This window comes from Galeopterus variegatus, unplaced genomic scaffold, assembly GCF_000696425.1.
Source record: "Galeopterus variegatus unplaced genomic scaffold, G_variegatus-3.0.2 Scaffold432, whole genome shotgun sequence".
Lineage (NCBI taxonomy): Eukaryota > Metazoa > Chordata > Mammalia > Dermoptera > Cynocephalidae > Galeopterus > Galeopterus variegatus.
This window is the reverse complement of record NW_007726543.1, coordinates 137,476-153,225: the sequence shown is the minus strand read 5'-3', so window position 1 is coordinate 153,225 and position 15,750 is coordinate 137,476. Positions and strand designations below refer to the sequence as shown.

The 15,750-nt window shown below is 33.4% G+C and overlaps 1 protein-coding gene across 1 annotated transcript in view; it reads right to left on the bottom strand.

Moving 5' to 3' along the window:
- FAM179B (family with sequence similarity 179, member B) overlaps positions 1–15,750 on the bottom strand; it is an 87,015-nt gene that overhangs the window by 41,220 nt on the left and 30,045 nt on the right. Inside the window, exons 3-6 of the mRNA XM_008568709.1 lie at positions 13,006–13,302; positions 11,584–11,846; positions 8,045–8,277; positions 4,743–4,843 (exon numbers count right to left, since the gene is read on the bottom strand). Coding sequence (XP_008566931.1) covers positions 4,743–4,843; positions 8,045–8,277; positions 11,584–11,846; positions 13,006–13,302 — 894 coding nt within the window. The remainder of the gene's footprint in view (positions 1–4,742; positions 4,844–8,044; positions 8,278–11,583; positions 11,847–13,005; positions 13,303–15,750) is intronic.

Below are 15,750 nucleotides of genomic sequence, written 5' to 3'. Positions count from 1 at the left end.
AGTGCGGGGGCGACACTGAGGGTTGCGATCTGTTGCCGGACATGGAAAAAGACAAAAAAAAAAAAAAAAGAAATGCACAGGGCCGAACCCGTTGCTCACTCAGGAGAGTGCGGTGCTGGGAGCACAGAGGTGCTGGGGGCGCTGAGGCCGCAGGTTTGGATCCTATATAGGGATGGCCGATGCGCTCACTGGCTGGGCGCAGTGCAGGCGACACCAAGCCAAGGGTTATGATCCCCTTACTGGTCACAAAAAAAAAAAAAAAAAAGAAATGCACAGAACAGTCACAGAGGTGCTACTTGCTACCAAGCTAAAAAAGATAATGTAAATTGTCAACAATGGTTAGTGATAACAAAGAAGTTTACCCAGGTTCTACCACAGGGAAAATATATTCCTGTTGCCACAGCTGTACTCCATAGTCACACTCTAACTAGACATTTTGGGAGTCATTTACTCACGTGATTTCCTCCACCCCATTTTAGTGGTAAAATGTCTTGTAAAAACTCTGTGTGCATGCGTGTGTGCGCGTATGTGTGTGTATGTACCTGTTCACGTCCGGAAGGTAAAGGTCAGCAGGGAATCCCTAGTTTTAACCTCATGGGCACTTGCTTCCCTGCATTGGCTCCTCGGGCAAGCCCATAAACCAACACACGGAACCTGTGTGTTCTCCTATTCAGCAAAATTATTTAAGCAACAACACATTAGCAGAAGGGTAAGATGAAAAACCTCAAAACTGAGATTCTCGGTTAATTTTTCTTTATTGGTATTCTTAGGAAGGATTCTGATTAGAGATATTCAATCTTAAAAATTAACTTTCATGAAATTGACTAACCTTTTGTATGTTTATTATGTCTTTGGTGTTCCTTATTTTGTATTTTTAAAGCACTAGGTGAAGTGCCACATGACCTATCATCTTCAAAATCACCACATCCAAACCCATAGTTTATACGTTGACCAATTATGCTTACACTGGATGTTGTAATCCCTATAAAATAAAATAGATATTTATTTGAATGATTTAGGTAATATTATATGATAGATACATATCTCCCCTCTACATCTATCTCACCTTCTAACCTTTTAAAGGTAACATAATATTAGAAATTCTAACATTATAGTAATTTTTAAAAGTTTTATCCTGTTTTAAATCATGTAATACTTTTAAATCTTACTAGCACATAAGAACATTTATTATATGATATACTACAACATTTCATAAGACAAGCTTTAAAATTAGAAATACAAAATGCAATGTTTAAAAGAAACAATCAAATATATATGTTTAAAAAATATGACATGCATTTAATGTTTAAATGTCACTTTTAACTTTACACTAAAAAGAAAAAAATTTAAATGCAGAATTTCAAAACTGTGGCCTTAGAGATGTCTATATTCTCCATTTCTCTCTTTTTCTCTCCCATGTAATGGGTCTGTACTGGAATGATTGGTGATGCAGTAAATACATAGTGATTAAGAGCTTGGTATCTAGAATCATGCTTCCTGCTTTAAATCATACCACTGCCACTTAAACTGCTAAGAAAACCTGGGGAAAACACTGAACCAAATACTGTGTATTTCTAAAAATCACAGTACCTCTTCTAAAACTGTTGTTAGGATTAAACGAAGAAAATACATGTAAAGGGTTTAGCATAGTGCCTAGCATATTGTAAATACAGGCACCCAAATGTTATTATAACCCTAATTAAAACAAAAGCAAAATCCTAATGTAGGCCTACTTTTAACAAATAATAAAAAATTGAATCTACATTTGAGTGTTTAAAGTGATCACGTTATACTAATACTTTGCAGCTATTACAACCACAAAATGTCCATTAAATGAAAAATCCTAGGTAGTATATATTTGAGTCACAGTCCATTTTTACATATAGTTCCTATGTAAACCATTAAACAGTAATAAATTATTAGTTTTGATAGTTAATTCATAAAGTAAGACTCATAAAGATACTGGTTTTGGGGCCGAGCCCGTGGCGCACTCGGGAGAGTGTGGCGCTGGGAGCGCAGCAGCGCTCCCGCTGCGGGTTCGGATCCTATATAGGGATGGCCAATGCACTCACTGGCTGAGCGTGGTGCGGCTGGTCTCAAAAAGGACAAAAAAAAAAAAAAAAAAAGATACTGGTTTTGGGTACAAATGCTTTCTATTAATAGGTGACACTGATCTAGTGCTATAGGAAAGAAGTTTACTATAATATCATTCAGGTAATTTAACACAATTTGTGTAAAAGGTAGTGATAAAATATATGGAAACTTTTATTGGGAATACTGTTGTAAAGACAGATTGGTTTTGTAATTTTTACATAATTGTTACTTTTGTTTTTATCTTCAGATGGTCTTTATTCTGAGCATTATCATTTTTATGTTTTACCAATTAAACCATGATAAACTTATAGGAATCACTTGCTTACTGAAAACAAAACACACCCAAATTTGTAAAATCCAAAACCATTAGCAACTTAACAGTTTGAAAGAACATTAAATTTAACTAAGAATATCTTATAGTGAATTCAATAATAGTAGTTTTTCCAAATCTTGATCCTGGAAATACCTGTTATTTGTTAAAAGTAGTTTTCTAACCATGAAGATGAATTCATTACGTATGAGTTGAGGGCCCAGAATCTATATATGTTACATGTACCCCAAGTTTGAGAAACTGTATATTCCATATAGAAGTATGTACTATTACAAGATCACTCACTCTGCTAGAACAAAAATGACTTCCAAGGTCACATGATGTAGGTCAGAAGGAAACTCAAATCCAGGTTTTCTAAACCTATTCTTTTTCCATTTCCAAAGATATTCTTCTAAAAGAGGATTCCATTTTTTTTTTTTTTTTTAAAAGATGACCGGTAAGGGGATCTCAACCCTTGGCTTGGTGTTGTCAGCACCACGCTCACTGAGTGAGCGAACCGGCCATCCCTATATGGGATCCGAACCCGGGGCCTTGGTGTTATCAGCACTGCACTCTCCCGAGTGAGCCACGGGCCGGCCCCAGGATTCCATTTTGACAAAGTAGATATAACCTAGCAACCAGATGTCTCTCCAATCTTACATAAATATTTGTAAAATTATAAAAATAGATTAGGATGATCAGCCTTAAAAAGGATTAAAGGATAAGTTTATGTATTTCTTTGTGTCTCTCCCTGTAGAAGAACAAATACATACTGAGTGCCCACTATGCACTAGGTGCTTTACATGTGTTATATACTTAAATCTTCTCTACGCTTCTCAAGGTTCATATTATCAAATGAGGGAACTAAGTTTCAAAGCAGTTAAGTAACTTGCATAGACTATGAATACTATTATTAGATATAAAATTGGGATTCCATCTGGGTTCTTTCAGACTGCAAAGCAGATATACACTCTCTTCGTGTGCCTAATAGAGTAACTATCTCTTTGCTGAACACTAGCTTTGTGCAAGCTAGTATACCAGGAATGCCTGGTAAGTCAGGGATTCTTGATTATGGCAGGTAATCAGAGAGAAGCAATCTCTGGGAATCAAGAATCTCAGAGTCAAAGGAAAGCAAAGTAATTGCAATAGCATTATAAAAAATTTCAGTGCAAAATGTAATGGTATTACAAAAAAGATAATAATCTCTCTATCTTGGTGAATTAGGAATGCAACTGAGCTGTTTTCACAGCTGAATAGGGTATGGTACGGATTTCAGATTTCATCTAGAAGAAATTGTATATACAACTGTAAAGAGATAGGAAATAGTACTGAAGGTGGTCTGATTTAATTTAACTGGCGCATAAGATACAAAGAAGGAAGTGAAAAAAAGAGGCAGTAGAGGTAGACAGGAACCAGATCATAGAAGGATGCCCTGAATGAATTTAGGCTGGCCAATATAGTCAGATTTGTATTGTGGGGAATGGACTGTAAGTGAATGAGACTGAAGCTGGGGAGAAAACTTAGGAAACGAAGTCTGAAAGAAATGAGGAAAAGTATGAACTAAAGCCATGGTAGTAGGAATTAAAAAGAAGGGATGAAATTAAGACATTTAAGAGCAAGAAATTAATAATCTTAGCAAACAATTATATGCATATCATTCAGCTTTTTAGAAGGATAATTACAATGTAAAAACTAAAGCAGCCTTAAAGTTGTTACCACTTTCATGCTGAGATCGTGTGAAATGAATATCATATCCCAATTTGTTACAACTTATTCACAATTTAATATGATTTTACTAATCCTAAAGAACAACATGCAATCCCCATCCTAAATAGATCATAGTCCAAATATTTTTCTAATTCATTACTAATTACTAAATCTATTTTCTGAGAAGTGATAGAAAATTAGACACTTCCAGGTTAGTTCACAAAATTCTTAACACAAGATACATATGAAATTAACTACTAGTTAAATATTTTTTAAGGAAATTGTCTTTTGTGATGTCAAGTGGTTCCAAACTATGCCGTACATTAGAATCATCTGGGGAGCCTTCGAAATTCTGACAGCCAGGTCACACTCCATACCAATTAAATCAAAATACCTGGGTGTGAGAGCCAGGCATACATATACATATGGATTTAAAAGGAAATCAATGATTTTTCTTCCAAAAATATTATATTTATTCTTGTCAAAATGACCTTTTAAGGACTTAAAAAATGATTAATCTTCATTGGTAACTACAAAAATTCTAAATCTGAAATGCACCTGCTATCATTTTTGACATCATTTAAAAATTATACTTTTTGTAAGTCATATTTATAAAACAGTCATAGAATACCTGCGCTGGGGCTTTGTTCAGCTATATGAGAGTTTTTATTCCTTGCAGAAGAAAGTCTCGTTGGACAAGGTTTTGATCCAAATGTTGGAAATATGTCTGACCTATAGTGAAACAAAGTAATTTCAATAAATACTTAAGATTTAGAGCTGTTCAACACTCCTATCACACATTCTCTATTCTTTTCATTAACTCACTAAACTTTTAGATAATAAGGCAGCAGCATGTATGAAAAACTATGGCTACCAGTATTTTAAAAATATTTTTAGTTCACCCTTTGAACTTAACATATTGCCAATTCTTAATCATTAGAGGATTGCCGCAGGAAATGACTCTGACTTGTACTGTATAATGCCTGGGCAAGTAAATAAAAAATACTGATCCAAGGGAGCCCATTCCAAAACAAAATAAAATGAATCCTAATTACCTAACATACTATCTACCCTCATATATGATAACACAAAAATAGAGACTTCATTATATCATAGGAGATCAGCAACATGTGAATTTGGCATATGGCACTTTCCTGTCAGACTATTCTTTGCTATACCTTCCTGACATTATAAAGGCCTACAGACCTTGTTTCATAAAGAAAGAAAACTGAAGAATGTTATATCTGAATATAAAAGAACTGCTTTATTTTTTTATTTTTTGGTGGCTGGCCAGTACACGGATCTGAACCTTTGACCGTGGTGTTATAACACCATGCTGAGCTAACCAGCCAGCCCAAGGTAAATGCTTTAAATTAATAAGTATTGTAATGTCAGTAATTCAGTGTTGAAGATTATGAAGAGATTTTATAAAGAAGTACAATTCTTAGTAATTGGATAAGCGTATTTGTTAATGGGCTTAGTGAGAAATCACTGTTAAATATTTTTAAACATTAATTTTGCTAGAGTGGATTACTGTGAATTTACATTTAAACTGAGTGTATATGACTTGGATGAAAGAAAAAAAACCTTCAGTCTTTAGAAGTGTGGTTTTCAACAATTTTCTCTTCCAAACCCACTTAAGGATAAAAGCCTTGCATCAGGTAGTAGTAGCTTTCCTTGGCCATGAATCTTAAGGCAGGATGCAAGCTGGTTAAGAATAATTGTTCTCAAGCTATTAAAAATAAATGTGGAAATCCTAAATTCACTTAAGCTAATTCAGTCCCTAATGAAGTGTGCTGAACTCCTTTCTCACAGAGTTTAATATCTGAAGAGAAAACTCCATGAGACAATATAGAAAGTCAATTCTAAATGTTATAAAATGAACTTTTCTTCCTAACTGCTTAAATTCTTCACATGATCTGCAATTGTAGATTGTAACTGTAAATGTATAAAACAAAATTTTACCTTCATTGAAGATCATAGGAGGACTTTAGGTCTAAAGCTAAATAAATATATTTAAATGTCTGATAACTTTATGTAAACAGTTACTTTGCCAGTCCATGTAGCCATTCCAAATTCATTTTTTAAATATACTGTATTATATATTAATTACCTACATAATTACAACAAAAGAATTTCTAGTAAGAAAAATTTGGAAGTGCAAAATAAGCTGCTACATAAGTTAAGAATGTGGAGGAGAAAATTGTGAGATGAGATAAATTTCTAAGAACAAGACACAAAAATTCAGTTTAATGCTATGAATTGCTGATATAAGACACCCTTTGCTATTGAAGTTATCAGAATACACCTCTCCTTTGATAATGCAGTCTATATTTACCCATATTTGCTAGAGATATAAAGTTCCAATTGACTAAAGTGAAAATCATTTTAATTTAATTGTAAGTATTTACTTCTAATAGCTGTATGTAAACATGGTTCAGGATAAAAATCAAAGGAAAATAAAATTTAAAAGACTGATAAGACCAAATGTTAGCAAGAATGTGAAACAACCATAACTCTCACTCATATACCAACTGTTTAGCAGTTATTTAAAAATTTAAATATATCTACCCTAGGCCCTAGCAATTCTACTCATAGGTTTTTGTCTAAAATAAAAGGGGAAGAGATTCCCCAAAATCAAACAATAAAGTCACAAAGATGCCCAGAAATCAGGATGGGATCACTGCTTAAGATTTTGAAGTTAGAAGGGTAATCTGAAATAGTTGGAATTGCTATGCTCTAAAATAATTCTCTGTCAGCAAGGGGTGGCCAGGACTCTAATTCCAGCATTACTGCTGTAGGGAGCTCTGGAGAGGGCTATGGCATGGAGTCCTGAGCTTCTACAAGATAACTGAAATAAGATATAAGAAATAGTGGGATATCAGCTAGGGAGAACTTTTATATAAATTAGAGGAAGTTGGTGCTGAGTTTAAAACAGAGGCAGTAATATTAACTCTAGATCAACTGGAAAAAGAATCAATGATCCAGAAAAAAAGCTAAAGGTCAAAAGCTAAAGGATAAATCTGAGAAAGGAAGAACAACTGAGGCTTCGGGAATAGGGTTTATGTTAATGTAAGTGCTCTAGGTTACAGTTGGGGTTGTGTTCTCTCTTTCCACCCCCAACCCAAACTAAAGCCAAGCATGGTAATAAAGGATGAGTGTCCCTAATCTGAAAATCATAAATGCTCCAAAATCTGAAACGTTTTGAGTGCCAGCATGATGCCAGAAGCAGAAAATTCCATACCTGATCTCATATGACAGGTCACAGTTAAAATAGGTGCACAACACAAAGTTTGTTGTTGCTGTCGTTTAACAGCTGATACAAATAATCTGGTGATGCTAATGTGCAGCTTAGCCACCCTGAACACATTATTTTTTCACTATATTAATGGTATGTCATATTTTTTACTGTTAAATACTTATGTGTGAATAAATATAAAAAAATGATTGCCAATTGGTAGCATATAAATTCATAGTCAGGAATAATGGTAATGTCAAACAACCACAGACTGTCCACATGAGTCGCTGAGGTAGTGGCACCTTTGCTTGCTGATTCAATGTATATAAACTTTGTCTCATGTACAAAATTATTAAAAACATTGTATAAAATTACCTTTATTCTAGGTGTATTAGGTATATATGAAACATAAATGAATTTCATGTTTAGACTTGGGTCCTATTCCCAAGATACATATGCAAATATATCAAAATCTGAAAACATCTATAACCCAAAACCTTTCTGGTCCCAGTCAGTCATTTTGGATAAGGGATACTCAACCTGTATCTGTAAACTTTCCCTTTGTCTTTTAAATGTATTTAACATTTTGAAAACTGAAAAATAAATTGTTTTAAGTTTTTTCCAAATATGATATTAGGGCTCTAGATCACAAATTACAGATAAGCATTCATTTAACATGCCAAAAAATAAAATACATTATTCTCTTCCCCTGGGGAGTTGTAGACAGAGAAGAAGTCAATGATTCTTGGCTATAAACTCCACTTTCACTGTAGGAGCTGATGTTTGGAGAAGAAGATCGAGATGGGGAGTCCAAAGTCAAGTCAAGCTTCATTGCAGAATCAGGGCTTTCAAGATCAGAAATACTTCCATTCAGTTTTGCTCTTTTCTTAGCTGCACTATTACGGAGGGACCTAAGAGAGCTCTGCATCTAAGAAAAAAATGAAAACAATTAACTTCACAAGATAACAAATTTAAAAAAAAAAAAAAATATATATATATATATATATATATATTTTTTTTTTTTGTAAGCACTGACCTGTTTTTCTCTTTTTTGTTTCAATACTTTTTAAAAATTTATTTTGGTGGCTGGCCAGTACAGGGATGTGAACCAGTGACACTGGTGTTATAAGGCTGTGCGCTAACCAACCGAGCTAACTGGCCAGCCATAAATTCCTTATATTAGTAAAAGTTACCCTTAGATTTTAAACTCCATTTACTATACCTAGCTAACCACTCCATAATCAGTACTGACAAGATGTATGCTAATATTTATGTAAATGGTATAAATACGTAGATTATATCACTTGGGTATTTATAAATAACCTGTTAGGCTGTAAGCTTCTCTTGAGATTTTTTTTTTCCTTTTTGTCTTTTTTCATGACCGGTAACGGGATCGCAACCCTCGGTGTTGCGCCCGTACCGCGACCAGCAACGGGATCGCAACCCTCGGTGTCACGCCCGCACCGCGCTCAACCAGTGAGCTGACCGGTCTCTATATGGGATCCGAACCCTCGGCAGGAGCGCCGCCGTGCTCCCAAGCGCCGCACTCTACCGAGTGAGCCACCGGGCCGGCCCTAGGCTGTAAGCTTCTTAAGAGGAAGAATCTCAGCTATTGTTCACCATGGTATCTCTAGTACCAGGCACAATGACTAAATATATTGTATTAATTCAATTACTCAATAAATGAATCACTGAATCAGATGGTAGATATCAGAGTTGAAGTCACCTTAGATCAACGGTATGCTGATATGGCTACATATAAGTTCTAGAAGGTTAACGAAAGTAATACATTTTCTAAAGTTTGACATTTACACCATGCTTGCAAGTGTTAGAGTTCACAGAATAATAGATTATTGTATGCAACATCTGAAGCCAAGTATTTTTAGAAGTAGAGAGTAGAAATTGTCATTACAAACTAATATATTAAGGCTGGGAATAGAATTGAACAAATAAAGGGACACAGAAGCATACACAAACTGCTCTGTTTACATTTTGACTCATAATATTAAGCATTTAATGAAAGCATCTGTCTTCAATTAATGAAAACGTTCATAAATTTAAGTCTTCACACTTGGAATACAGGTTCAACAAACCCCTTAATGGATTTACAGCAATGTAGCACAATGAAAACCATAATGAGCATGGAGTTGGGTGAAATGGGATTGAATCCTAGCGCTACCAATTACTTTATGACCTTGAGCAAGACATAGAATATCTCTGAGCCCCTTCTGTAAAAACAAACACACACACATACACATACACATAAACAAAAAACAATAGATGTTGCCTTGCTTAACTCAGGAAGTTACAATAAAGATTAAGTAAATTAATAAAAACAAACGTGTTTGGTTCATTATTAAGTACTATAAAAACTTACATATCAATTTCAATATAAAAATGCATATAGAAGTAAAATTGCATGAAAAAATTGATTAATGTACTCCCCATTATGACATAAGAATACAATTCTAATCCATAAAATACATATTGCTTTTCTTAAAGTCAACTCACACCAAAGAAGATAAATAGTGACCCACTCAAAACAATAAGTGAAAAGTATCATATTAGCAACTGGAAGGCAGGATAGGCCATTGTCTACAACTATACGATTAATATATGTGATTCAATAGCAGGGCCATTTTCCTATTAAAAGCTTGGAAGATTGAATATCTAAAAACAATAGTATCCCCCTGTGTTTACTAATAATTATATAAAAGAACCTCATCTTTTAATTATCCTCTAGAAAAAAAAGGGTATTTTTAAGTTATCATAAAAACCATGCAAAAATGTGTAGGATCAGATGAAATTTGAGTTAAGTAGGAAAATGCCTTTTCTATATGTTTTTTACCTTCAAATGAATTTCCTTCCTAGCACCAATGAAATACAAATGAGTAGGAAGAAAAAAAAAAATCAGGAAAAGATTTCACAAGCAGTTAGAAGTTTGAGTGCTACTTTAATTCATTAAGAACCAATTTTGGTACTTGATAAGTTAGTTTTAAGCATGCTTAACATTAAAGACATACTTTTAAAATGAATATTCATTAAGTTACTCTATTTTGTTGAACAAACTATCAGCACATGATGCTTACATCTTTAAAACAGGCTAAAATCAGACCATAAAATATCAGGATTGAGTGTTTCCATTTACATGTTTAACGTAAAACACTTTTAAAACCTGACATCAGGCAAACTCAAATGATAAAAAGGAGCATCTATGGAAACAGTCCTCTGAATCCAAAGTAATACAGCAACCACATTCCTTCTCCGACACAATTGATATGTACAGAGTTACCATGTGGGCAACACATTTTTATAGCATAAACAAAGTGATCTAGGATTCAAAGATGAGTATTTAATATAATCTCAATTTCATAAAGATAAATAAACTCAAACATATGTACAAAGGACAAGCTCAAGAATGTTCACTGCAGTACTGTTTGCAATAGCAAAAGACTGGTAATAAGACAAAAATCAATTGTATGAATAGACCATAAATAAATATATAAATACATTAATATAAAAAATAGAAAAATACCTAAAACATAAATTGATGTTAATAGTCGTTCCCTCTGAAGAAGGAAGAGAAATTGAATTGGGAAGAAACTATGTTACATTTCATTTGTTGACCATAAATAAATATATAAATACATTAATATAAAAAATAGAAAAATACCTAAAACATAAATTGATGTTAATAGTTGTTCCCTCTGAAGAAGGAAGAGAAATTGAATTGGGAAGAAACTATGTTACATTTCATTTGTTTAATTATTTATTACTATTATTTTATTTTGGTGGCTGGCTGGTACAGGGATCCGAACCCTTGATCTTGGTGTTATCAGCACCATGCTCTAACAAAGTAAGCTAACTGGCCCCATTTATTTAAAAAACAGGAAACAAATATGGCAAATTATTCACTGGGAAGGGCCAGTGCATGAGTGTATTGCTGTATTATTATTCATAATTTTAATTTAAAAGGAAATAATGTATGCATTGAAAAAGTACTGATAGGAAACACATTAGAGTGATAACTGTAAATTATTCTGGGTAGTGGGATCTGGTATGATTCCAACCTAATAATTCACTGTATTTTCCATAATAAACATAAAATATTTTTATAAGTAAGAAAAAAATGTTGAGGTATAATAAGCACTTCATTTTTCCTTAAATAGCAATTGTAATATTATAGAAAATTACAAGTATTTTTAAACTGTTAAAAATTATATTTGGTTCTAACCTCTTCTTGATCCAAATCTTTATCCCTGAAATTTAACTCCGAAAGATCAATTGTAAGACCATCTTTTTCACTCTTCCAAATCTCATCAGGCTCTTTCTTTTTGTGTCCCACTGTGTTTAAATCAGCTTTATCAGGCAAAAGGCTTATTCCCCTTGGTATGGGAGGGACAGGCTTTGTCCCATTTAGGCCTCGTCGGGAAGATGGTGATCTCACCAAGGCAGGTGTAAGCTGAACTGCAGAAGGTTTTTCTTGAGAATTTTCTCCTGCATGAAAAACATATATTTTACTTTTTCTTTTTTTTCAATTTCAGAGAAGAAGAGTTATAGTCACGAGTGTTTGCAATACAATGTTTTCTAAATAAAAAAGCACATTATATTTAATTAAAAATAAAGATTACTATTTAAAATGAGATGAAACAAAAGTGTCAGTGTTCCCCAACAAATTTAACAGAAATAAGCCATCTAAAATCCTTTTACATTAAATGAAAAATATTATATACCAAGTTAAAATTTTGTATTCTACCTTTCTACACATCATCACCGTGACTAATATTTGTTATGGTAAAGTTCATAATATGCTACAAAGGCTACTTTTCTGGCTTGATTTAGTTATATAAGCAAAATTTGAATGACTAGTATATGCAAAGCAGTAATACTGGGCACTGGGGAGAATAAGCTGAATAAAGTTTCATTTGATCTTGTAGAAAAGACAAACAGAAAGAAATTAGTAGAAGAAAGTGAAGGCTCAGTGCTAAGAGAAAGTGATAAAATTGACTGAATATGCAATAAATTTACTTTACGGTTATAAACTAGAACATTGGTGTTGTGGGATAGTTTAAAAGTTTAGCTGGGTATAGAAAAGCATATGGGATATAGAAGATGCATTAATAGACTCTTTGAGTGGATTTGTCCTGAATGTATGTGCATGCTAATTTCATGATTTTGAAATGGGCCATTGTTAAGAAAATATTTTAGTTTATAACAAACAATAGAAAACCTTCAAAATAATTTTAGCATATAATAAACATGCAATAAATACTGAATAAATGAATATTAGGCATTGATTATAGTAAATATGTGAATGACATTTTATGTTTGAGAAGCTAAAATTTGTTAGTAGGCTCTCAGGCAACATATGGGGTTCATGTCCATTATAAAGCACTATTATTTGCCTAGTTCTGAAAAAGTATTTTGAAGTGGCAATATAAGAAAAGCAAGAAATGACAATTTCATTTGAATTTTATATTATACATTTGATCTATTTAACATACTGCTAAATATTTTCCTCAATATTTACAAGTTCAGAGAAATAAAATGTAATTTATCAGCTTTTAAAGATCTAACAACCCTGTGTATTAACTCCAAAGTACTAATTCAAACACACAAATTTGAACAAAGTATTGATTTTTATTGTCATTTCTACCTGTTGGGTCAGATGATTTTTGGCTGAAAAGCTTTTTCTGTGGGCTTGGCTTTGATAGTCCTTCGAAGCTTTTAAGAGGCCAGGAATTTGAGAAGTTCATGGAATTATCTTGAGACTTCTTTGGAGATATAGTAAGAGGAGATGTGTGCTTTGGACTAGTTCGAGGTGATGAGAGGGGATAGGATGGAAGGGTGAAGTTTCCTGGACTTGGATTTGAACCACAGTATGTCGAAGTATGCTCTGTTTGACTACCAAATGTTTGCTGTGTCCTACTGCCAAAATTTAGGCTAGCATACACTGTAATAAAAAAAAAAGGGGGGGAAATTATTTATTTATGTATAAACATCTTCTAAGAGTTTTAAGGTGCTTTTTTGCTTTCCACATCGAGGCTTCCATTTCATCTGGCCTTCATATTTTTGTACGGTGTGAGGTAAAGATCTAATTTAATTTGTGTTGTTCAAATATTCTGTAACTTCTAATCCGAAACTTCTTTATCCTACTAAAACTTTCTACTAACATTTGTAGATTTACTAATTTTCCCCTTGTAAATTTGTCAAATTATATATAAAAGGTGTCTTCAAAAAATCAATGGAAAGATTAATATTATCTTTTAATGTCATTTTTCCATGAACTTTTTGAAGCACCCTTGTACATATATACATATACATGAATATGTATACAGACACACATGTATACATCAGAAAAGTCTTGTCTTCCTACTGAATTCTTCTTTTTCTCATTATAATGACCCTTTTTAGCCCTAAAAATGTTTTTAGCTTTAGTGTGCATATTTTCCCTGGCATCAATACATTTATACCTGCTTTTCTTTGAGCATTTGCCTAGTGTGTCTTTTCCATGTTTTACCTTCTCTCAACCTATTTTGATGTATTTTAGGTGAAGCTCTCAAAAATAGCATTTCAATGAAAAACATAAAATAAAATCTGATCATCTCTGTCACTGAAATGGTAAGTTCTGTTCATTTATGACAACTATTGATATATTTGGTTTTAATTCTACTCTCTTATTTTCTGCTTTCTACTTAGTATGTTTTTTCTTTATTACTTTTTTTTGTGCCTTTCATTGATCTTTTCTTTTTACTCCTAAACTAATACAAAAATCTATTTTTTTTGTATTAGATTTTGTATAAGATTTGTAATCTTTTAGGGATTCCCTTAAATTTTCCTTTAATATTTTTTAAAGACTTTCCATGACAAAAGACCTTATGTATGCTTAAGAATAAAACATTCTTCTGAAGATTTAAAAATTATGTATGTTGGGGCCGGCCCGGTGGCACACTGCTACAGTGCGCCACTTGGGAGTGCGGCGGCGCTCCCGCCAAGGGTTCGGATCCCACATACAGACCGGTTCCCGCTCACTGGCTGAGCGAGGTGCAGGCGCAACACCGAGGGTTGCGATCCCGTTGCCGGTCCCGGTCCGGTACAGGCGCGACACTGAGGGTTGCGATCCGTTGCCGGACACGAAAAAAGACAAAAAGGAAAAAAATAAAAAAAATAAAAAAATAAAAATTATGCATGTTATGATTGTGTATATATCATTTATTTTCAATTCATATCTGACATGGTTAGGACCTCTACCTCTAAAATCTTATTTGGTTAGAAAAGGGAACTATAGCAGACTTAGGTAATTACAGATTTACATAAAGAATGAAAACTTTCAGTTTCCTGATTTCAATTACAGTTCTGTATTAATGGCAATGTCTCAGTATATCTTCCTTTTAAGAGATTTAAAAATATTTCTTACAAAGAAATTAAACATTAGATCTTTTTATGCATATCAGTAGAACCAATGCAAACCAATATACACTCAACATTTCCAACACTCAGTGTGGATTACTACAACATTTAAACTGGGATGGGAACATGTGTATGGTTTGGCATCTACACAACAGGTCTTTTAGAGATCCCATGGTAATATTAGTGGAGATGGTGGTGGTCCTGACAGAATTTTTAATGTATAGCCAACTATTAAGTTAAATTCTACTAACTTTAGAAGAACATGATATCCCTTTATACTAGCTGCTCTAATAGGTATTCTGAGAGGTTATAGCTAACCAGAGTCACTATGCAGATCTCATTAAACAGTGAAAGTGGAGTAGTCTTCACAGCAAACCCTCTCTGCTTCTACTAATGATGAGTCCCAAAGGTATTAGAGAGTCAAGATTTAGGAAATACCCATATCGTTAAGAAAGACAGACTGTTTTATTGTGGTGTAGAGAACACCACAAAGAAAAACTTTAAGAAGTCATGTGGCCCTTTGGATGGGTGGAGAAAAGGCTAGCTAAAATGTAAGTGCTATAATAGCTAAATCTTTACTAATTTCAAATTATCATTACCTTTTCATCAATAAATATATTTTTGTTTATATTTGGCGGCTGGCCAGTACAGAGATCCAAACCCTTGACCTTGGTGTTACAAGGAGGCACTCTAACCAACTGAGCTAACTGGCTTCAATAAATATAGAAGTATATCCCTATCACTTAAGAAAATTTTAGTAAAGAACATACAACAAAAATTAAAATACCCCTAGAAATATTTAATTTGATTCTATTTCTACATAATTGTTAAAGCTGGGCTGGCCAGTTAGTTCATTTGGTTAGAGTGTGATGTTATAACACCAAGGTCAAGAGTTCAGATTCCCATACAGACCGGCCACCAAAAAACAAAACAGGATACATAGCAAACATCTTTTTTTTTTTCACTTTTTAATTTTTAAAAAAAATTTTAA